Source organism: Micromys minutus (genome assembly GCF_963924665.1).
Source record: "Micromys minutus genome assembly, chromosome: 1".
Lineage (NCBI taxonomy): Eukaryota > Metazoa > Chordata > Mammalia > Rodentia > Muridae > Micromys > Micromys minutus.
Window position 1 is genome coordinate 161,357,317 of NC_137969.1, and position 24,751 is coordinate 161,382,067.

General features: G+C 39.2%; 1 protein-coding gene across 1 annotated transcript in view; it reads right to left on the bottom strand.

Annotated features, from left to right (window-relative positions):
* Window positions 1-1,670: 1,670 nt before the first annotated feature.
* TDRD15 (tudor domain containing 15) overlaps window positions 1,671-24,751 on the bottom strand; it is a gene marked incomplete at both ends in the record, with an annotated part of 94,221 nt that continues 71,140 nt past the window's right edge. The window contains one exon of the mRNA XM_080911679.1: window positions 1,671-1,955. Coding sequence (XP_080767805.1) covers window positions 1,671-1,955 — 285 coding nt within the window. The remainder of the gene's footprint in view (window positions 1,956-24,751) is intronic.

The window sequence follows — 24,751 nt, forward strand, 5'->3', positions numbered from 1 at the left end:
ACACCAAGTCACATACTCTATTAACATGGCATGTGACAGCCATGGTCAGCATCAGTGAGGCATGCATGCTTTTAGCAATTAGATACAATATTCAATAGCATATGGCAGTAGGTCATATGCTATATTAATATAGAAATTGATAACCATATCCAACATCAATAGGGCACATTCTCTTTTAATGAAGAATACGGTACCTGTTCCCAGAACCATTAGGTCAAATGCTCTATTAATATGGTGGATGCTAGCCATACCCAATATCAGTGAGGGCAAATCCTCCATTAATATGGGATATGAAAGCAATGCCAGCAACAGCCGGTGCAGCATACGCCCTTAATCCATTTGGAGGTACTCCAAGTCACATTAATATGTAATTTTGTCATAGAGAAAGAAAATAATTAAAGCCAATTATCTGCCTATCAGTTAGTAATACCTAATTTACTACTTGAGGCAAGGCTCAGAAACCTTAGATGCCCCTGACAAAGCAAGGCCTGAGTCTAGGACAGGAATGTGAATCAATCGGCCAATAGGCACCATTTCTCTTCTATTGTGGTCTGGCACAACAAAGGGCCATTGTAACTAGAAAGCAGCTGTGGACACAAAGGGAAACATCCTTCATTGTGTCTTGCTGGCTTTCTTCCAGGACCCGGTGTAACACACAGTGTAATCTGAGGCAGCCTCCATTCAGAACTAGCGGACTCATCTTTATAGTAAGCCTGGCAGCAGGGTAATTGGGACAAGTACCATGGAGCAGGTCTCCACTATCCTCTGGCCATGGCTTCATGGCCCGTAGGAAAGGCTAGACTCACCTAGATTAAAGACTTACAGTTGTATCTGCCATTTCCTTTCTGTTTATGTTTTATTTCAAGGGTATGAGCCGTTTTGCCTGTGTGTATGTATGCAGAGGCCAGAACAGGGCAGCTGAGCCCCTGAAAGTGGAATTACAGACAGTTGTGAGCAGCCATATGGGTGCTCAGATTCACACCCAGGTCCTCTGCAAGAGCATCCTCTGTGCTGTGAACTACTGAGCTGTGTGACCAGCCCTGTGTGATAGCTGAAAGGCTCCCTTTGCTGCTAAGCACTGTGCGAAGTAGTCTGGGTTACTACCGTCCCCTGAAGATCCTGTGGGATGGGCATTTCGTACGTGTTAGTTCCCCCAAGGCTATATAGTGTTGGGCCTTGCAGGGGACAAGATATAAAGGTAAATGAGACATGGCTCTTTTGTTAGTCTCCACGCTGTTAATCCCAATGCTAGAGGCTTGTAGTCACCATTTGTAAGTATCTGACAGGCCCACAGTGAAAATTGAAGGAGAGCTTTGTGTAGCCCTGGGTTTTCTTTGCCCGGGGGAAACATACGTGAAGCCTTGACCTGCATTTTCATATTCTGCACGTGTCTGCGATGGTCTGCATTTGTAAAACTCAAGTGTGCAGCATCTAGGCCACCGAGAGAATTCACTCTTGAGCTTGACAGTGACCTCCTTTGACCGCTAGAGGTCAGTCTGACTTCCTCTGGCCCCTTGCCCAGGGAAAAGAGAGATGGTCCCTCTGGCCTAAGACCTTCACGAGTAACTGGTGCCACTACGAACGTGGTGCAGACTGCTGCAGCCCCAATGCCATTAAAGAAAAGCATTGGTTCATCCCCACAGACACCAAGGTATGCAGAGTTTGGGTAGTCAACTCCTACGAGCACCAGAGTGCTCAGAAAAAAGGGGCTCGAGTGACAAGACTCTTGTCTTCTCTGAAAGCCTGTCCTCCAGTCCTGACTTAACTGTCTGCATCTCTAGTTTCAGGAAACTGGAAGGAGCCTCCTTTGCTACCCTTTCACAGCCGTGTTCATCAAGGGCCTCCGAACAGTAAAGCTGTCCTAAGGCACTCTTCTGCCCTCTGGTGTTCATGCTGAAGATAGCGCCTTTTATAGACAATGTTGGAGAATGGGACTGGTTGCTGCTAGTAGTATCCTAAAAAGACAAGATCTTAGCAAATAAGAACAAAAGGGACCTTGAATCTAGATTACGTCAAGGTTGTCTCTAGGTCGTTCCCTATCCTTAGCTTGTTCTAAAACCTGTATATCCTCCAGCATAGCACCCACTTGAGGCAGAAAGAATGGCATGGTACTGTCAGGGAAAAAAGAAAAAAAGGGTCTCTTTGGAAAATGGCCGCAGACACAGATGCCCTCATTCCACGTTCACAACAGTGAGGAATCTGGAGGGCTTTCTGGGAAGTAACTGGTTTCCCGAGTGACGCCAGAGGGAGCCACGGAAGTCCCCTTCTCCAGAAAGTCCTCACTCTAGGCCATTTCAAAATTCTACTTTGGAAAACAAAACAAAGACATAAGCACCTAAGGCACACACTTTCAGGGACCCTGCACAGTTCTTCCTGTGCACTGGCAGATGCTGTTTGTTAGCATTTTGTCTAAGCTCCACCCCACAGTCACCTGCCAAGGGTATGCCTGACTCACTATAAAAGGGGCTGCTTGCCCCCTCCACTCTCTCTAGTTCTTGCCTTCCTGCTCCTGATCTGTCCTCTCGTCCCTTTCCTTCCCCCTTTCTCCCAACTCCTTTCCCCCTCTCCCTCCATATGCTCATGACCTGCCTCTACTTCTATACTCTGTCTCTCTGTCTCTGTCTCTCTCTCTGTCTCTGTCTCTCTCTCTCTCTCTGTCTCTCTCTCTCCCCCCACCCACTCAAATCCCTTCCCCATGATCTGAATAAACTCTATACTACCCCTGTGGCTGGTCCCGGCACCCTCTTCCCCCATACCTGACTACACATCTACCAAACATACTCATTCTTCTTATCGTTTTAATAAACACATCTTTGACTGAGTCGGAAAGGGAAAGTGTCTCCTTGTATCTTCCATACATCTGGCTCTTCAACTTTTAGAAACCTCATTCACCGTCCTTTGCTTTGCTCAGCATCTCTTTTACGGTTTTACATAAAGTTCACCAATTAATAAAGCTCCATTTTGTTTAGAAGCCTTCACTGATGTTCCTGAAATCCCTCCCCTACCTCTTTCTCTGCCACACAGATTTCCTTTTCACAGGCTCTTCATCAGCCACAGCCAGTGAGATTGGTTTTAAGATTTCCTCCTTCCAGGGAGAAGTATCTTGCCTTAGCAGGTAAGTTTGTCCCCAAACTCCAGACCACTATACAAGGATATTGAGGAGGTGAAGAAGGAGAAGAGGTGGTGCTCAAGACGGGCTTGGACTCTGCTGAACAATAAAGCAAGCTGCAAAACCTCAGAAGCAGTAGTCCTCCCCATAGATCCACACCCAATGGCCCATGCTTTATGCTCCTGACCTCTCCATCGTCTCCCAACTCTGAAGCTGATGAACCTAGGGATGGCATTCTGGAAGACAATGATTGCCTAGAGGGAAGTAGGAGGTCCGAGTAGTCCAGAGATGCTTCTTGGAGGCACTCAGCGACATTAGAAGGTCCCTAAATTGGGAACCAAGAAAAGCTTAGTCTCCTGCATACGCCAGGTTGGATCTGTTGGATCACTCAGCAGATACTCTTGAGTCATAATCTCTATCTCCACGAAGCCCTGAGTTTTAATGGGGGTAGCAAGACTCACACTGAAGAACTAAGTCAACAACGCCATGCTGTCATGGGACAGACACACTACTAACAAGTGTTCAATAGGTACTCCCCATGACAGAAAATTATCACCTGTGCAACTCCTGAGTGGGATGAGCATCCATTACATAAAGAAAAGAACTGGGAAATTGTAAATGTGCAATACCGCAATGTTTGGGGACAGTGATGAGATCTTCAAACCATTAGTTTAAGGCAATGGCCGACTGGGCCATTCAGCTCTCCCATATGAAGCAACGCTGTCTGCTTAGGTTGATATTAGTTTAAAATAAAATAAAACCATTTCTTGCTTGATTACAGTTAGAACTGGGGCAGAATTTCCAGGATGACCCTTGGTAGTGTTTAAAATAGTGGAAAAGAGCAGAGAAGGCATTGCATAAAATAAATGTTTCCGATCTTAGCCCAGTCACTGTTGAATGCAGCAGCCGATTAGAAAGGTAGGGTCGCCCCTGGCATTCTCAGTCATAAGAAATTTAACGATGGATGAAAATAGATAGAATCAAGATGCTCTGATAGGAGTAGGAAGCTTCAATATCTCAGAAAATTGGGATCCTCATAACAGGTTTTACACAGGCTGGATTATAGCTAAATAGGATTTTAAGTCTATTGTAAATGAAAGGAAATCTAATTTAACTGGGCCACATCATTTTTACTAAGATGCGATAAATGTTAATTTCCTTCCTCAGGCACCCATGGCTTGGCTTGTGGTAGCTGTTTGCGGGGTGCTCAAGTCTGACGGATCTCAAATTGGCCTTCTGCAGTCCCAAGGCCAAGCGGGAATCCACATTTTCAGGATGATGAGAACAATGGAAAGAAACAACCAAAGACTTCCCTGGTCTGTCCCATGACCTTACAGGTACTGGGCCAAGGTTTAGACATTGTTGAGACACCAACTTTACCCTGAGCAGAGTTGAGTTAGGGAGCCAGGTAAGAGGTTATGAGAATCCGGCTTTGAAGGTGCAGTTGGCAACTGTGCGTGCTCACATTACTGTGTAGAAAGCCATGCACCACTCTGTGTTTCCGAAATTCCCTCCGGCTTTCCAATTCTAGGCTCGTTCTTTTCTTTCATTTAACATCCAAATAAAATAATTGGAGTCACTATTTCATTACTCTACCAAACCACTTCCTTGGGAACGAAAGCATGCTGTGGTTTGCCTCTAGTCCCCAGGGCACTTGCAAGCAACAAATGATGCTAGGTTGTAGCAGTTGACCGACTTTCCTGAACACTCCTGGCTATTTAGGAAAAAAAAAAAAAAACAATCCTGAGGGATAAAATGGGATGCCTATATGTTCCCATATTCTAATCCCTGCAGCTCATGTGAGTGGACTCCAACCTCTTCTCTCCTTGCCTTGTTGCTGAAACTTGCCCCTTGCTTACACCTGAATGCTTCCCACTAGTTTAATGTCTTCACTGATTTCAGGAGTCCCGCTAGCTATCCAGTAATGACTTAACTGCGGTTAACTACAGCTAGCATTAAGCGAGCATTCCTATGGATACTCCTCTAACCTGCATGTGTTAGTCCCCCCCCCCAGTGGTCACGTGACATGAGAAGCACGGCCTTACCACAAAGCACAAAGAGCTCACATGAATAAGTCTAGGCTTAAGGAACTGCTAAGTGGAGGTAAGAGTCAAGTCTGGGAGGCTGACTACAGAGGGTGTTCCCTTTATCTTTCCATCAAGGTGAATTAGTTGTGTAACTTGTCTAAGCTCTGATGCCCCAGTTTTTCATCAGACACCAATCCAGTTGTTTTGGTAAAAATAAATTCAGAAAAAAAGGAAAATGAGTGACCACATAGGTAGAAAGTGACTGAGTATGCCTGCTAATGGCTCTCCATCAAATGATCTCATCTGTCTATGTCAGTGGTTCTCAGCCTGTGTGCTACAGCCTCTTTAGGGGTTGGGGTTCAGTGGCCCTTTAACAAGAGTTACATATCAAACCCTGCATATCGGATGTTTACATTAAGATTCATAAAAGCAAAATTATAGTTATGAAGTAGTAACAAAATAATTTCATTCTTGGGATTACCATAACATGAGGAACTGTATTAAAGGGTCACCACATTAGGAAGGTTGAGAACCACTGAGCTAGACAAAGGCCTTGAAAGCAAGGAACTAGCCTTCCTGATGTGGAGAAAATGTTCAAAGGCAGGAGCACAGAGAGCCTGCCCGAGTTTTCTGCTTGCTCCTGTGTAGAGCGTAGGCTCAAGACTGCAAACTGCAGCATCAGCTCTTGCTTTCAACTAGAAACTTGCCCCAGAGCTTTCCCTAGAAACTGCAGGCTCTCCATCATCCCTCAAGACCATCAGTCTTCAAACATTGTCTCTTCATGACTCTCTTGAAACACACAAGTAATACATGCATATGTTCAATACATACATACATGCATACTATATATAGTATATTTATGCATAAAGAGAAATATATGTATCTATACCACTTCTATAGTACAGCTATAAATACAATTTCTAACTTCCTATTCCAAATTATGTTACAAGCTCACATCTGAGACTCCACAGTATTTGGCTCTGCATCATACAGATGAGTTTGCCAAGTACTGAATTATCTGAAATTTTATTTCTACTAGTTAACCACAAATATGCAGGAATTTTATAGTATTAGTAAAATACTTTGACTGTATGCATACATGTGTGGTGACATACATACATGTGTGGTGGGATACACGTTTGTATGTGTACATGTTTATAATGGAATATGCATGCATGTGTGTACTGGGGTATTTATCCCTATCTCTAGACATGAAATTTCTGTTAGTCCAAACGTTTGGGCTTACTTTTTAAATATTGTCTTAACAGTTCCTTGTAGAGCATTTCTGTACTGTTCATTTGGTTACTTTGTAGGTATTTTATGACTATTAGTTTTACATTTACAAAGATAAATATGTGTGGTAGGGTACACAACATATGTGTGCAGGTACATGGATGCAAGAGTTCAGTTCTCAGATGTCATCCATTCTGTTTTGTTTGTTAACATGGGAAAGCAGATAAAGATTTATTCAATGGGACTACATTGGGAAGAGAGCAAAGAGGTGTGGTAACTCTCCCAAGCCCATCTTTGGGAGCCCATAAATGAAACTGAAATTTAAATGAGAACCATATATACATATCTAAGCAGTATAGGTTTAGGTATAATCACCCCATCATTAAGTGGGCTTCATTTTCACCCTAAAAGATTATTTGACAAATATTTACAACTATGTGAAATATCTTTCCAGACAAGTTTCCACTGTGGAAGGTGCTTCTACTGTCTTCTTGCATGAACTTCCTGGGAAATTCCCCATCTCTTCAGGGGGTAGTGTTTCAATCGTCTGGTAGTAATATTGGGGGACACAAAATTTTCTTTGAAGTATCTAAGTTATAACAGCCAGGCTTGTTATGATTTCCGATTTTCTACCTTAAGAACTCAGTCTTAAGGTAAAGCATGTTTATGTTTGAAGGAATATAAAAAACAGAATGTGGCTAGGAACCAAGCCCTGGCTTCAGATGATGATGTTCCATGGTCCATCAATGGACAGTGCTGAGTACACTGGTTCATATTTGGGGACACCTCTGCCACTCCCAGGGCCATCCAAGATGCTTCAAGATAACCAGATACTCCAGTGCTAGCTGAAAATTCTAGTCTACAGTTTTCCATCTTGAATAATCAAATCTCCCCATGTTTGGTGGTTCTCCCCTCTTCATGTCCCTTGGGAAAGCAGAAGAACAGAAACGCTGTGTGTATCTGTGATTAAAAATGAACATTCATGTGTGCTAATTGCCCATGGAACTGCACAAAGATGACAGTTCCATGAGAACCAGACCTTTCTCTGCTTTCTTCTGCACAGTTTGCTTACAATGTAGAAAAGTGAATACTATCTCTGGTTAAATAGATGAAAGCATACATCCTGACATAATTTGACAGTCATTCAGAATTTAACCCTAACAAGTGAACTAGTACCTCTGCAACTAACAAACAATAATCTATCATTTGCCCACTGTTTGAGCTGTGTTGCTTTTAATATCTCACATCCGTTGGCACATATAACTTCAAATAACTCATCTGGAATATTTGTGAGCCTTTTATAGGAGCACTTGTGGATATTTGACTTGGAACTCATTCCTAACCCTGAACATGATATATCTCTTCATTAGTCCAGATGTTTGTTTTCTATCCTGTATGTTATCTTAACTTTTTGGTAAGGCATTCCTCTACTGTTCATTGGGTTAATTTCTAGGTATGTCATGTATCTATGGCTATTGTTAAATCTTACTGTCTAGTACAACATTCTAGTTCGTTTCTGCTGAAGTAGAGGCACATTGCTGTTCTTGTACCTAGGGACACTGCTTAGCAGTCTTACCAGTTCTAACATCAATCATGAGATAATTTAACAAATTTTTTGTTTGTGAAAAAAAGTAATTGTACCCCATGCACATGTGACAGTTGACTTTCCCCCTTTTGATTGCTGCCCTGCCATTTATATTTCAGCTTATGATTTTAACCTTTCTTTGCAAAATCTAATACCTGAAGAATGATTACGGGTCTGCATGTGGGTTATAACTGACACGCATAGTTTTCTAACTTCCCTCTGTGATTCTGATGTGTTTGTTCAGCTCTTCCCCCATGATGGACCACTGCTCTATTTAGCACCGCCTGTGGGCTCAGCACAGGAAAACAAAGAACTGGTGTAAGGCACAGGCTTTGCCTCTGAATCATTTACTGTCTCAGTGGGAAGACAAAACATATACTGGAAACCATCAGAATATTAAGTACAAAATTTTCTGGGAAATTATACACATGGAAGAACATTAAGATAAACACTGTAGGAGACAGTGAGAAACAAAGGACAACTTGGCCATGTGTGAAGGATGCCTTGTGATGATTAGACCTGAGTTTTATAGCGGACAGTAAATAAATGGAGTTTGGCTTGGAGGCTTTGAACATGGGTTGAAGCAAGCAGACACTTCCACTGGCATCTAGTTTGTATTTCAAGTAAGTCCCCGCAAGCGAAAAAAAGAGCCATATGGATGGAGAAAGTAAAAACAGAGTAAGGGCTTCTAATTACAATCAATTATTCAAAATTAAGTGGCTCTGGAATTATTCTCCAAATTAAAACATAAAATTCATTCTGTTTCTTCTGTAATATAATATATAGTAATGCATGCATGTTTATGTATGTGTGCGTGAGTGTGCATGCATGCACATGCTGTGTGAATGTGTATGTGGCTTTTAGACTTGTTAGCGATCCCATACTTCATTTCATTGTTTTAATTTTTAAAAATTTCATACATATGCACTGTCTTCACATTAATTCCCCCTTGTTCCTCACATGTCTCCCTGCTCCATCTCAAATTCACAGCTTCTTGATATATATGTAGATAGATGAATGGATAGATAGATAGGTAAATAGATAGATAGATTAACAGATAGAGAAGATATATGATGATAAAGATATGTGCAATTTATATATGTGTATATATATATATAAATACATGAAAAGAAATTTCTGAATCAATTTAATGTTGTTCACATATACATGTTTTTAGGGCTGACCATTTTCACCCTGCCTTCAAAATCATGACCTTATTAAAACCCATACTGGGATAAGACCAGGGCAAATGCATTAATTTCTAGGAACTTCTACTTGGTTCTCAGTGACTGAGCCACTGAGCAGCCACAGGAAAGACATTGCCAGGCCCTGAATACAGCAGTGGGCTTGCAGCACAGGCAACAGGGGACTGAACTTATTTAGAGGATGTGAGTCATCTTCAGAGCACTTGGAATAATTTGGTTCATTGTGTCACTTCTGATAATGCTGCGAGGAACGCCCCATGGCTCAGAAAGCTGTATTTCGATGTCAGCTTTTCATTGAGACATGTTTGCCCGCTCTATTTTTATCATGCATCTTTTAGACCATGTTTCTGGAAGTGCCACAGAGCACCCAGGTCTAGGGTCACCTAGGAGGACCCCTCTGGGCATATCTATCAAGGATTCTAGACTGGGTTAACAGAGTTAGGAAGATCTACTCTCACTGTGGGTGGTGTCATTTCATGATTCTAGAAGGTCTATGAGGAGAAAGAGAACTACCCCATCAGTCTTTGCTCCTGTCTTCTGACTGCAGCAGTGCAACATAACTAAAGCTGTCTCATGTCCCAAACACCAGTCCTTCCCTGCCACAATAGATCATTTATTTAACCTGTAAAACACACGTACACACACACACACACACACACACACACACACACACACACACAAAGTTAGCCAAGTTTTGAGAGCAAATGGACCTAACAATCAAGACCTGTGTTTTTCAACTTCATTACTAACTTCTCTTTACTATGTTAAGGTGGAACTCAAATAACATTAATGTGCATATTTTAAAATAATGAAGTATGTAAGATAGTGGTAGAAAATGCTTTTGATTTCAGCACTCAAGAGGCAGAGGCAGGCAGATCTCTGAGTTTGACACTAGTCTGGTTTACAAAATGAGTTCCAGAACTGCACAGATATTAATAGATAGATGATAGATAGATAGATAGATAGATAGATAGATAGATAGATAGATAGATAGATAGATTGATAGATAGATAGATATAGATAAAATAATAAAATGCTTTAAGGCAAGAAGGATAAAAATGTAAATGAAATATAATTTACAACAAATTAACATGTGTTTCGTAAGTCACCGTTCAGTCAAGCCCACCTAGAGACATAGAAGACATTTGCAGACTGCCTGAATTAGACCCTTCCATCGAGGATGTTATTGTTTTCCAAAATAGAGAACATTTGCTTAAATTCTCAACATAGAAAGAATAAAAATGCCCCACAATCTACATAGTGACCATATTCCTGAAAAACTCTGCAAACAGGAAAGCATAATAAAATGAACTTTGAGTGCGTATTATGAATGAGATTTGCCTCTAGTTCCAAACAATTATAAAAATGCATTTTTACCTGCTTGACTATCTTGGATGTTATTTCAGAAGCTCACAGGAACCAGTGTTACTGATTCTTTTTTCAGACTATTTCATCTATTGAAAACCATGTATTCTATCTAATTTATGTCCAGTACGTGCTGGTAACTCTCACCCAATTATCTTAACAAGCAAATGCTCTATATCTTAAATTTCTAAGACATCCCTCAAAATATAGCAATAACTGTTCTATATTAAAAAAATCTTAGTATTTGTTTGCCACTTACTAAATGGATCAAACATTGGTGTGTTTCTTCCTGGTGTTGTCTAATTGATGGGATGCAAAGTCTACAGTCTGTCGGGAGAGATAAAACACATATGATGATCAATAGACAGCACCATGTGTAAATGGATGAACACATAAAAGGCACTTTAAGCCACAGGAGCTTGTAGAGTGAAGACTTCACTTCCTGTGAAACATCAGAGAAGACACCGTAGAAAGCATATTTTGGGCATTTCAAGATGAGTAGGATACAAACAACTGGGGGCAGTGCAGGGTGCTCCAGGAAGAGGCCATGTTCAGAAAAATTAAAAATGTCTGAGGCCTGTTTGGGAAAAAGTACAGTCATAAACTCATGTTTCTCAGACAAAGGCCTGTCATGTGTTTATTCAGTGTTAAAGGTCCTTGAATAGTCTATGGGCCTTTCTTTTCTTATTACTGTAGACAAGGAGATATTATAAACCTACCCATCATTGAACCCCTTGACGCGGTTCATTTCTCAGATCCTTTTATACTAAAGGCTTCTTAAGCAATCATGTTTTTAGGTACATTCTGTCGACAAATGGACCTCGTGCACTCCAAGGACGTGGGCTTTTCATTACAGGAACCAAAGGTGACCTGGGGTCTCTCTTCTTCATTCTCTGTATTAATCTTGTTCAGGGGAATTGGAACTGCCTTCCTTCAATCTCCTAATTCTAACACAATGGTTCTCACTCTTCCTACTGATGTAACCCTTTAATATAGTTTCTAGTGGTGTGGTCATCATCAATCATAAAATTATTTTGTTGCTACTTTATAGCAGTAATTTTTGTTATGGATCAAAATGTGAATAATTTTGGAGATAAGTCATCAGAGGGGTAGTGACTCACAGGTTGAGAAACACTCTCTAACAAGCTAGAGCTTTCCATCCTCCAAGTCTTTATATCTCAGCTTCTCACATCATGTGCACACATGTGTGAACTATAGCATGTTTGTGAAAGTCAAAAGGAAAGTAGCAGGTGCTGGTTCTCTTCTACTATGTGAGTCTTGAGAATTGAACTTGGGTTTTCAGTATTGGTAAGAAACATCTTTCCTAGCTAAACTACCCAGAAATAGAAACTTAGAGATTGGGTATATAGATCTTCTGGAGCCAGTAGACAATAAGTGCATTCAGGGAACTATGATTCAGCTTGCTTTACCCCAAAAAGATGTGATTCTCTTAGTCCAAGGTGGTGACAGACAAGAAGCAAACTGGTCTCCAGAGCCACAGCCATGCATCTTTTTATTTTAGTTTGTTTAGGAACACCTCAAACACATTTCAGAAGGGCTCTATAGGAGCTATACAGGTAAAGTAACCAGCTTCCTCCAAATAAAAGTTGTCCCTTTCTATACATAACAGCCAATCTCATTGTCAGCCTCGATGGATTTAAATTGACCTAAAGGACAAAACTCACATTCTGTCTATGAAGTTTAAGATGGGAAAATCTAATGCTGGCCAGCAAGGTCCATTGGTTGGGGACCCTAACCAGTTGAAAAGCAGAGTGGGGCACCAGTGTTTATATTTTCCTTCAGGTTCGAACATACACCCACTATGAGCATCTCCCTTACTCTCCTGCACCATGCTTCCCTGGGCAATAGACAATACCCTCAACCTGTGAGCCAAGCAAGAGCCCCTCTGTTAAGCTGTTTTACACTGATATTTTTGTGAGAAGTAAGAACAGTAACTAATGCACTATATCAAGTTGAGTTGAGAGGTGCCCTGTTGCCCAGCTTGTCTGGAAATACTAAAGTGAGGACTGGGAATCATTTTCATGCTGAGCTGCTAAGATGCATTGTTAGGCTCACAAAGCTGATGATCCGCTACTGAGTACAGCATTCACATGCAAGCGGTTAATGTAGGTTTAAAGCATTAGTTTTAAAAGGGAAACTTAGAGATTATGATCTTCATCTTATTATATGCTCTTTGGTCATGTTTGATTGGTATCTCTTAGAAGCCTCTTTTCAAATGAGAGACAGAGAAGGAGTAGATCTGGAGGACGGAAGAGCAGGTGGAGAGGAACTGGAAGGAGCAGAGGGAGGGGAGGCTGGAATCAGGATATGTTGTATGAAAAGAGAATCTATGTTCCCTAAAAGAAAATAATTACAAGATATAAATATTTAAAACAATACTTGGGCTATGTTTCCTATAAATAGTCACAGAAAATATACACATAAGAGAATTGTGTCCTCCAAGCAAATTATGTTTTGAGATGGAATTTTGTTATATATTCCAAGTCACCTTGAACTCATAATCCTCCTGCCTCAACATCTTAAGTGCTAAAATTGTAGGTAGGTTCCATCACACCTGCCGCTTAACACATTTTATGGCCTTACGACTTGGTATTTTTGCTGTACTAATATCCTAGTTATCATGTAAGATAATAGCCTTCATTATGACATGCTATGCAGATATATCAATATATCAACTTATATACATATACATAAATACATCAAAATATGTATATATATATCAACACATATACATATATCATTAAACTTTGTTATTTACCTTAGTTGCCTGCCTTCAACCCTGCTTCTCTATGTCTTCTTTCCCTAAACATCTTTCCCTATAGTCATCTCTTCTGCTTTCATGTCATGTATATTCCATTATCCTCTCTTTTCTCTTCCCACCTCATTTCCTACAGTCACTTTGTAACACTCTGGCCCTTGTATAAATAAATAAATTAGTTAAATTTAACCCTTCATTTCTCATGATAAAAAGCATACAGTATCTGTCTTGGGTCTAGCTTATTTTACTTAACATGATGATTCCACTTCTATTTATTTTCCTTCAAATATAACAATTTCATTTCTCTTTACTTCTGAATAAAACTCCATTGTACATATATTATACATATAAACCATATCATCTTGATTCATTAATTGATAAACACTGAGGTATCCACAACTAAGCGATGTTAAGTAGTCCTTCAATAAACACAGATGAGTAGGTCTTATACAAAAGTTAATTCACACATTTTTGCATACAAGCTCTAGGTGCACTGAAGTAGGAATTTCTGGTTTCATTGGAGACTCACTTTCATTATGTGTTTTTGTTTTTCTGAAAACTGTCTTATTAGATGATGTTTTCCTGAAGCAGGCATGTAAGAGGATGCTTTGCTTAGAACATACACGTGTTTTTTTTTTTTTTTCCACCCTGGAAGCTGTCTGGCAAAATGGTATGTGATGTTCTACTGGGGTGGATGCTTGAGAGGACACATGATTTTTGGAAAGAGTAAACATATAACCCAACAGAAGTGAACAAGGTTCTGGCACTGGTTCACCTTGCATTCTGCTGGTCTTCATTGGGCTTCACTGTTCTTGCATTGGTTCACCTGGCTTTCTTCACTGATCTTTGCTTGTCATAGAGAAAAATGTACCAAAGAACTTCTGGTGGTGTTCTAGATGCTTCTTGCTCCTTCAGTAGACACATGCTGATGGGCAGAGCCTTACGGTTTCTTTTAGATTGAGCCACTGCTACTGATTCATGTTTGGTGTTTTGCTAGTAGGCTGAACTGCTGACAATAAAGATTGCAACCACCCTCAAAGAACTACTTCTGAACAAGTCCACATCCTCCTTGTCCTATTAGCCATCTTCCTCCCATACCTCAGGGAGGTTGAAGTGTTAAGAACTGTTACTAACGTAGGTTTTAAAAAATATAAGCCTACAATGAACTCGGGATATCAGCCATGGCAGCAAGCACCTTTATCTACTGAGCCATTTTGTAATGCCAATTGTCAGTTGATCTTTGTGAAAGTCCCTATACTGATTTACATAATGACTATATTAATTTATATTTCTACTTGAAACATTTAAGTGTTTCTATTTCCTAAAACCCAGACCAGAATTTATTGTTTACTTCCTTAATAATAGCTTTTCTGACAAGTGGAATCTCAGTGTTGTTTTGATTTTCTTTTTATTTCACTTCCATAGAGTGGCAAAATATTTGCTAGCTATACATCTGGCAACCTGATTAATATTCATAATCTATAAAAACTCAAAATCCAAGTCAATTATGGCAGTTTACATCTATAAGCTTAGTACTGAGAAGCTGAGGTGAGACAATCAACATCCGTCTGACGTCAGTCTGTCTCAATAATTACAGTGAAAATCAAATAATGTGACTAGAAAAATGTACTTTAATGTTGCAGAGAGAGAGAGAGGTGGGTATGTGTGTTCATATAGGTGTGTGCAAATGTACAGAAAGCAGAGATGTATGTGTTCAGCCATGTAAAGTGTAGAGTCTACAGGATTCACCAGGTATCTAATATTCTTCTCTCTCTTATATTTTGAGGAATGGTCTCTCACTGAACCTAACTATCACTCATTTGGCTAAGCTTTGTGACCAGTGAGCTCCAAGGATCTGCCTGTCTCTATCTTTCAAGCACTGTGATTCAAGACATATGTTGTCACACTACCTACCATGTGGATGATAAAAATTGAACTTCAGTTCTTTATGCATGACAGACACTTTACTAACTGAGCCATCACTTCCCCATCCTGAGCTACAAACAACACAGATTCTTTATTTAAAAGATCCAAAAGCTAGCAACAAACAAAAGAAAAATATCTGGAATCCATATTTCATGGAGATGAACAGAATAAACTTGCTTTTGTTAATATGCATTCACACACATATATTTCATATCCATATCATGTATACAATTTTATAATGAGGATACATCTATAACCACAATGCTGACTTAATATGATGTATTACGGGCATATTTTCATGTAGGCACACAAATAATTAACTTACTTGAGATAGTTTCACAGAATTTCATCATGTGGAGAAAACAGTATTTTTGTGAGTATAAACACTGCCACAGATGAAAGTCTCTTACATAATACTTCGCAACATGTGCAATGATTTCTTGGAGGTTCGTTTCTAGAAATAGAGCTGCTGGTGAAAAGTTATGCATGTTTTAATTGTTAGTATGCTTCACAAATTTGCCATCACAAGACTCTACAATTTGTATGAATATGTACATTCACAATGGAAGTCGAAATACCCCTTGGATCACACCATTATCAACACAGACAGCTTTTAAATCTCTATCAGTACAGTATGCGGAAGGTTATAATCATTGTTGCTTTAAGGTACAGCTTTGATTTGTTTCATGTATTTATTGCCTTTTCGTGTAACAGGATAAACTACCTTTACATATATACCTTTTAGATATATTATTCTTGTTTTTTGCTCAAGTTGTTCTTAGCTTCACTATTGGTTTGCAGAAACCCTTTACCTGGTGAAAACATTAATGAGCATGCTTCATGTGTAATAATAACACAAGAAATATTAGTGAGCAGAAAAAAATAATGAACATCACAGTTTGCCACATGGAAATTAGAAACTCTGGAGTCAGATTTGTGTTCTTGTTCCTTGTGGTTTCTTGCTTCATGCCAAGCAATGAAAAGCTTTTAGTCTTCTGAGAAGATTAAATTAAAATGTTCTTCTTATAATAATAGTTTTAATTAATATTTAATCCATTTGATCTTTATTAATGTATGAAATAGATTTCTTGTGAATTCAAGACAATTCTTATTCAATATCTTTGACTAAATAATCAGCATTTTCTCCATTGATTAGAAGTGATTAACTATCATACATAATGCTCTACCATAAATTAGACCTTGTTCACAATATTTTTTATCAATTTATTTCCCTATTATTATGCTCAAACATTATTACCAAATGTTATACTTACTTCATAGTAAACTTTAATCTATAGTAACATGCATTTTTTCTTCTACAGCCCCATGTATCCTGTCCATTGTCATTTACACTCTTTTTCAAGAATAAATAGTTCATTTGTAAATGTTTTTTTTTTTTTTGAAGAGGCTTTTACTCTATAACGCTGGGTAGCTTGGAAACTCATTATGAAGCCCAGGCTGGTCTCAAACTTACAGCAACCTTTCTCCCTAGGCATACCCGAGTGCTGGGTTTATCTATCATGAACCACAATAACCACCATATCAATATTTTTTAGACTTAACATTTCTATTGAATTGCCATCAAATCTGCAGACTGTTTTGGCCAGAATTGACATCTTTATTATATCTTCTACTGTAGAAGACACATAAATCATAATCAACTTTCTGCATTGCTTTGCACAGCTCTGAACGTGTTCTTCATTTTTAAGCTAATTACAATAAAGTCTAATTATTACTATTAAATTATTATATCCATTTGACACCAAAGATTGAGTGTTAATTATAAAACAAATTAATTCCACGTTGACATTTGTTTCAGGTTATTGGATGACAGCTTTGTTAAAATGTGACATCTGATTGAAGACAGGTTCACTTAATAATTAAAATATTTGTGACTCTTTGATAATGGATACATTCTTCCCAACCAGTGTGGGACTATGTTGGGACTCATACTTCTGGGTAGAGGTATTCATAATATGAATTATGAGAGATAATTTAGTGTTTGCATAGATTCATACTGGGTAAAATATAAAGTAAAATCTGATTAGCTTGCTTGGTCTTTCTAGAAAACTGGGTCTTTGGGGAATGCTGTTAAATATATAAAGCAAGTTAGTATGGCTCAAACTTGGGAACATTCTCCAATCTTGATACCCCCTTCTCCCTGAATAATACAAACTGATTGATCAAAATGGGAGAAACATTTCTAAAATGCAGACTGGGTGCAAGTGATGTCTATGAGAAACTGCTACCAAAGTAACTGTGACTGACAGAGTGAAAATTCATATTAGGGGAGACAGACGTGTGTTCCAATAGAGGTATGTGACATCCTCAATTTAAGATTATCTTTAAGTGCCTAATACTTTCCTCATTGCCTTTTATCTGTAGCCCACAGGTGAGAATATGTGGCTAAATGCCAAAATGCATAGTATAGCTTTTGAGCTCCATGGGGCTTTAGGCTAGAAAAGGCCAGAATTTAAAGAGGCTTCAGAAAGATTTTGTAAGTAGCAGCACAGGCACACAAAGTTTTAGGAGTGAAATTAAACAAGGAAAATTATGGGATCAAGGAGTCCTGGTTGGATCTCAATCTAGTCTAACCTCAGCCAAACAATAAAGGAGAAAACAATATTCTCTCAAACAAAGAAGTGATCCTACCCCCAAAGAAAGCTCCTTGACACGAGAGAAGATCCAAGGACAACTAAATCACAGTTGTTGGCAATCACCAAACACAGACTCAGCCATTCACCTATTCAAGCGATAGAATAAATGGAAATGAGAATTTGTCCACAGAACTGCCATGGCAGGAAGAAAGATTTAGTCAAATGATGTACAGACAGACATGCACTTGTGAGCTACATCATGTTAAAAGCTATGACCATAGCTGGAAAGACAGGTAACTAGCTAAGGATGCTTGCCACCCAAGCCTGATGACTTTAATTTGATCTCTAGACGATACAAAATAAAAGGAGAGAATCAGCTCCTAAGTGTCCTCTTTAACTCCAGAGCCATGACATGCCTCTGTCTCTGTCTTTCTGTCTCTGTGTATGTGTCTGTCTCTCTATGTCTCTCTGTCTCTCAGTCTGTGTGTGTGTGTCTGTCTCTCTGTCTCTCTTTCTCCCCATACACACACACACACACACACACACACACACACACACACACACACACACACACACACACACGCTCTAGATCCTCTGGAACTCACCATCTCATCAGCAAAGTTCCTGTTGTCTCTATCTTTTCCATGAATACCACCGATACCCTCCAGCTCTAAACAATGTCTCACCTCTAATGGACACTCTTGCTCTGTCATCCATCATGTGATGTATCTTCTTCCCAACACTCTGCAAACTTCTGGGCTTGGAAGCACTCCCCATGATCCTGGTCACTGTTTCTCACTGAATCAAATATGAGATATTCAGAAACTGATCTACTTGAAGAGCAATGGCAGTCTAATCTTAGTTTGCAAAATTCTCCTGAGAATGCTAGCTATTTTTCCATCATAAGAGATGAAAAAATTGAATTTTTTTCCAAGATTTTAGAAGCACAAGAGACTTGGTTTATTTGTGTTTAGTATTATTTTTTAATTATGTCCCTGCGTGTGTGTATGTGAACATGAGGGTTGGTGACCTAGGTAACCAGAAGAATCCATTGGATCCCCTGATGCTGAAGTCACATGGTTGAGAGCTACCCAATCTAAATACTGCTACCAAACTTGCATCATCTTTAGGAGCAGACTGTTACCACTGAGTCATCTCTCCAGCTTCACAGGCTTGAATTTTAATTCCCTCTTATAAGTGGGCTATTTTTCAAATAAGAAAAACTGAATAGTGGTACATGCACAATGACATATCTTCAAGATTATAATATTATACCCATAAAACCTGATCTGGAAGACCAAGCCCTTCACCTGTAAGGAAGAACTGGTATCACTGATGATATGGAGGGTAAGAGCCTATTTTTCCTTAACAGTGCCCAATCAGTTGTGCTATGAAAAGCAATTCACATGCACACATAGTCGTGACTCTTGGCAAGGCATTTTCCTGAAGGAGACTTTTACCATGTCTTCACAGCTAAGAACAGTTTACTCTGAGAAAACATAGAAGTGGGTTATCTGGGACGTGCTCATTCTCCAGAGGGCCCTCAATGAATATACATGGTATGGTGTGTGAACCACAGGCAAAATAAAAACTGGGACCTCACTCCATCTTGCTACATCCTCCCTTAGGAATCCTCTGCCTCTAACAATGCACTTTATGTGCTTAAGTAAAGGACAACCAACACTTGTTAGGTGTTCTCACAGTAACTGTTATGTGGCCCATCCATTCATAGCTATCTTTATAGGCTAGCTACTTATGTGACTGACTCATTAAGTAATGAAGTCTTTGAGAGAACCCTCGATCCCGGAGGACTTGTCAGCAATGCATAAATTGTTGTGTGGAAACTTTTAGTGTTATGTACCCGCAAAAAACTGCATTTCAACTATTCTCAAATCCACCCTTCAACACTTAGGAACCACTTTTCTAAGTAGTGCTTAATAGTAGGTATCTTCACATGACCTTCTCCTATAAAAGTCTGCCTTTTCATTCAAACATAGGCCATACTTACTATGAGGCTTTCAAGGAAGTTTTATTCGGAGATGAGAATAACAGGAAGAAAGTCAGTTTTCTTGACCTTCTACCAGGTTCTAAAATTTAGTATCTGCAGGACAAATAGGCAAATGACAAGCTCAGGCAGAAATAGATTGAACGTTAAACCCTGAATTGACAAAGTCAAGTATGAGTCTATGTTAAGTTTTGAGGCAGAAGTTCTTCCCCAGAAAATATGAAAGTTTTCTTTTGAGGCATTTAACTCATTGAATGTAGCTCACTACATAATCCTTAGTGCCAAATGATTTTCCGTCTTAATCACACCTGTAAAATATGGTCAGCATCTAAGATAGTGTGTGGTCAAAAGATAGGCTCTACAGTCTAGGCAAGGAGACACAGAACATTGAAGCAGCACATTTTTGTACATAACCATCACTACAAATCAAACAGACCACCAGAGAAAAAATGCATCAAGTAGCTGTTTCCTATTATAGGTCGGGGTGGAAACTGACTAGGTGATCCTTAGACTTGCAAGACAAAAAATAGCTAGGTCCTAGATGAATAAAAAGAACAAAGTTGGAAAGACTGGCAAAATTTAACCATGTCAAATCTGTGGGAGTCATGTTGGGGTAGAAAAGACATAACCAAGATATATATATATATATATATATATATATATATATATATATATATATATATTGAATGGAACAAAATCCAGAATATGTTTACGCATGCACACATATACACATAATTAGCTTGTCATAAAAGCAGCAAGCAGCAGGGCCAGTCAATCTGAAAGGACAATCTTTTCATAAGCTGGTGCTGGGCCAAGACCATGATCATTTGAAGAAAGCACAAGCCTTGTACCTCATTTTACCTCATGTATGCCAATTAACTAAGGATATTGTTTATTGAAATGTAAAAGTGAACACGTTCAAGATTATGGGGCAAATAGAGAAAAGCATTCATAATGTTTCAGTAGCCAAAGGTGTCTGCAGTAGCATGCCAAAGTCCTGAACCACAACAGACAAAGTAAAAGATAAGTTGCATTGCATCAACAACTGTTTATGAGCTGCTCTTCGGGAAAATACTAAGGCAGAAAGATATTGCAATGAGCATTCTAATAAAGATTGGCATCTGGTAGTCTCTAGATTATATATTTTAAAAAATCTAATCTAAGAAGATGACAGATAACTCAAAGTTTAAAAATAGACACTGGAAGAGATACATAACAAAGCAATATATATGATAGTTAACAAGCACATGAAAAATGCCCACTGCTGCTAGAAATTTAAAAAAACGTAATTTAAATGAAATTAGATGCTACACTTATTAGAGAGGTGGGAATTATAAATATTCACAAAAGAAATGTTGACAAGGATGTGGGAATCTTATTCATTGCTGATGGGGGAGTTAAGTAGTAAAAGCATATTGGAAAACAGTTTGTCAATGTGTTTGTCACTGTGACTAAAACACCTGGCATGACAATTTGTGGGAGGATGTCTCTGGGCTCATCATTCCGGGGGATTCATTCTGTTACTTAGGGTTGGGAAGTTTTCTGCCTGGACTGTGTTTCCATGTTCTTGAAATCTTGTTAATAAACAAACAAAAAGCAAAGATATACAAACAGCAAAGGGTTATGTGTAGACGTGAAGCAAACTTACAGGCCTGAAACGCTCCTGTAGAGTTGTAGCTACTTGCTAGTCATAGGCCACTGTTTGCAGCCTCCTTTTGTGGGTTCAGGAGGGGTAGTAGCTATATGGGGTGCGGGTTTTATCCATTTTGACTGGTTGATGGGCTTCAGTTGTGAGCATTTGTTCTTTTCCATGATGAATCTGATTTTAATTATATCCATGCTGAATCATGCATAGTTATATAAACACTAAGGGTCTTCCTCTAAAATGTCACTCAAAGGACACAGTTTGCCTTACTACCATCCACCCCAGACTGGTCCTGACTGTATCAGCTCATTTCTTTTAGTTTTAAGACTTATTTAAGGATACATTTGGTTACAAAGGGAAAGCTACAAACGGGTTGATAAGGAGAAAGATAATTCTATTTTTTTATAATGGGGGTGTATATGATAGGATACAGGTAGGTGTCCCAGATTGAACCTAGCAATTTTTAGCTCCAACTACAAAAGAAATTTGTAGCTCTAGCCAACTGGTTTTTTTTAGCTGTCCTTATACCTGCGTGCCCCAACACCATGATGAATTTGTTTCATTGCACAGAATAGCACTCATCACCAGAAAAATACCTTCAGGGAATGTGACACTTGGTGTTTACAGTGTTCTGGGACTGGTGAATTCTGGGAAACAATGGTTGTAGGCTGTAGCAAAGGATAAGCCTGAACTCTTGGCTTAGTCATCTGTCATTGTATTAGAACTCATTTATTTTAACCTAAACTCAAGGCTTTTAAGAATAACCCTCTAGACCTGATTGGGCTAAGGTGGTTAATAATACTGTACAGTCCTGTGGTGAAGGAAGCTGTCCAGAGTTAGGGCAAGCAGCAACTTGTATTTACAGACAACATATTAAATATGTTGAAGTATTATAAATAATTTAAGTAGCTAAGACTCATTAACTTTAACATATTCTTTACAAGTGCTCCACAAAATACTAATATATTAGCTCTTTTGTTTCCTTGCCTTTTATTGTTTAGCTCAGTGAAGCTCTGGCTGTTATTGTGAGCAGCATTGTTTGTGATGGAAAATAGAATCCTTGGGTAGCAAACCAGAACTTTTACACCACTGTAATAGAAGATAAAGAAAATAAATTGTTTAGGTCTTCCTCTCAGTTTTCAACCTAGTCAAAGGCTACCTAAAACTCTGGTTGTTATCCCAGGACTGTATTGACTTATCCAACCATCTAGAGAACAATGGTCATATGTTTGATGATTTTGGCAGCAATCCTGTGACCTGAAAATAAGCCACAAAGTGACTTGTCGAGGCACATTAGCCTTCCTCACCTCTTTGCTCAAGTCACCAAATTGGCATCATGGTACTGACACAACATACAACCAGTGTTCAAAGATTTTATTAACCATCCAATTGTCATTTATATAAATATGAGGCAAATAAATAAAGGCTGAGGAACTGTCCAGTTAGAAAGATTCTTCTTAGAATGACACCTCCCCGAATCTCACAAAAAACAAACACACAAAAACCTCAAGTGACCTTTGTGTAGCCTGTCACATGCTATAAACAGATACTCGGGACAGTTGTACATGATCATGGCTCTCAGCCCCTGCCTCAGAGTTTCACTGGGTTTCTGTGTTCCACAAGGGGTGATTCATTTCTACCCTCTTTCTCAAGAGGGTAGAAATGAATGTTCTGGTTATACATTTCTTGTGCATTCTGTAAACTGGTTCTGCGACATTGGCTCCTCATACAGAGAAGTCATACCCCAGCCATACTTTGATCCGTTAAAGAAAGTTAGTGACAAAATAGATACCTTAGCTCTTGCAAATGTAGAATATTGTTTCTTTGAAACTATTCTCTTTAAATAAGTCAAACTGTTCATGTGTTTTCAATTTCTTCTTTGAAATGCAGACTGATCTGAAAGAAGTTTAAGAGTGAACCACAGTGAAGGGGATGTGAGCCATGCACTTGATACGGTGGTTTTACCATGCCACCTACACCTTAGGAAGGAAACTTAGGAAACCAGACAATTAGGATTAAATAGAGAGGTTTTCTACATGGCTGGATCTTCTGATCTCTCCACTGTGGACTCTTTCAAAGACAAATGACTGCGTGCATGATTTTGCAAAGTATTAACCTCAGGGCTATAAAAAATCAGTAAATGTTTATTGAGTATATATGATGCACCTACCATGGTGATTGGTTGTTGATTTGTGTGAATAGAGTAAAAAAAAAAAAATCTGACCTTGGCATCATATAGTAAGGATACAAAAATATAATTACTTAAGTAATTATAATTCCATATGATAATGGAGATTTAAAAACAAAAGCAGGAAACACAGATTGGACCCTGACCCAGATTGGCCCAAGATTCAGAAAGCATGAACAGCCACTTTTAAGAAAGAGGGGAGAAATGAATCAAACCATGTGAGACAGAAATTTAGACACAGAGAACAATCCATGTTACAGTAAGGAGTTAGGCTTTACTTTCCGAGAATGGAAAAATTACTATGAGATCTTTAAATATGAACTAGACATTGTTAGGTTTTTTTTAGGGACCTTCTGTGTGCCGTATGGAGATGACTTGTAAGAAAGGACAATTTGTGGGCATGGTGTGCAGAGAAGAAGGTGGCAGCCTGCTCTTGGGATTGGCAGTAGAGACAGAAAGAAATTGACATTTCAAAATGCTGACGATCAATAGGACATGATGATCGGCCAAATGTAAGAAAGAAAAAAGAGAGAGAGAGGAGGAGGAGGATTTGAGAATGAAGCAAACCTAGAGATAGTGTGTCTGCAACATTTAAAATGCCTGTGGGAGAAACCAACGGACAGTTCTGATGGGCACCTGAATATACAAATTGGAGAGATCAGTGTGAGGTCAGAGTTTTGAACATTATCCCTTTTAGGTGGTGAATAAACTGAGTTTGACTGCCTGCCTGGAGAATGCGGGAGCCACGTAGAGTAAGGAAAGAAGAGAGTCCAGATGGTACTGAAAAATAACCAGCATTCAAAGACCCCCCCATGAAGAAAAAAAGAATTGCAAATAAAATAGAAAAGAACAGGCGGGAGGAGAGCAGAGGAATGCAGTAAGCATGCATGAGCCAGGACATCTATCTAAGGCAATGCCTGACAAGTGTCAGTAGTCAACAGCTTACTGTGAATGTAAACTGAAGCCTGAGAAGATGCTCTGCATCCCAGGTAGTGCTCCATGGGTAACCAAATTTCCCAAAAACAAAACTCCCAAATGCATAATTTAATAGCCTTGGTGTGCTAGCTTGTTTTATGTCAACTTGAGA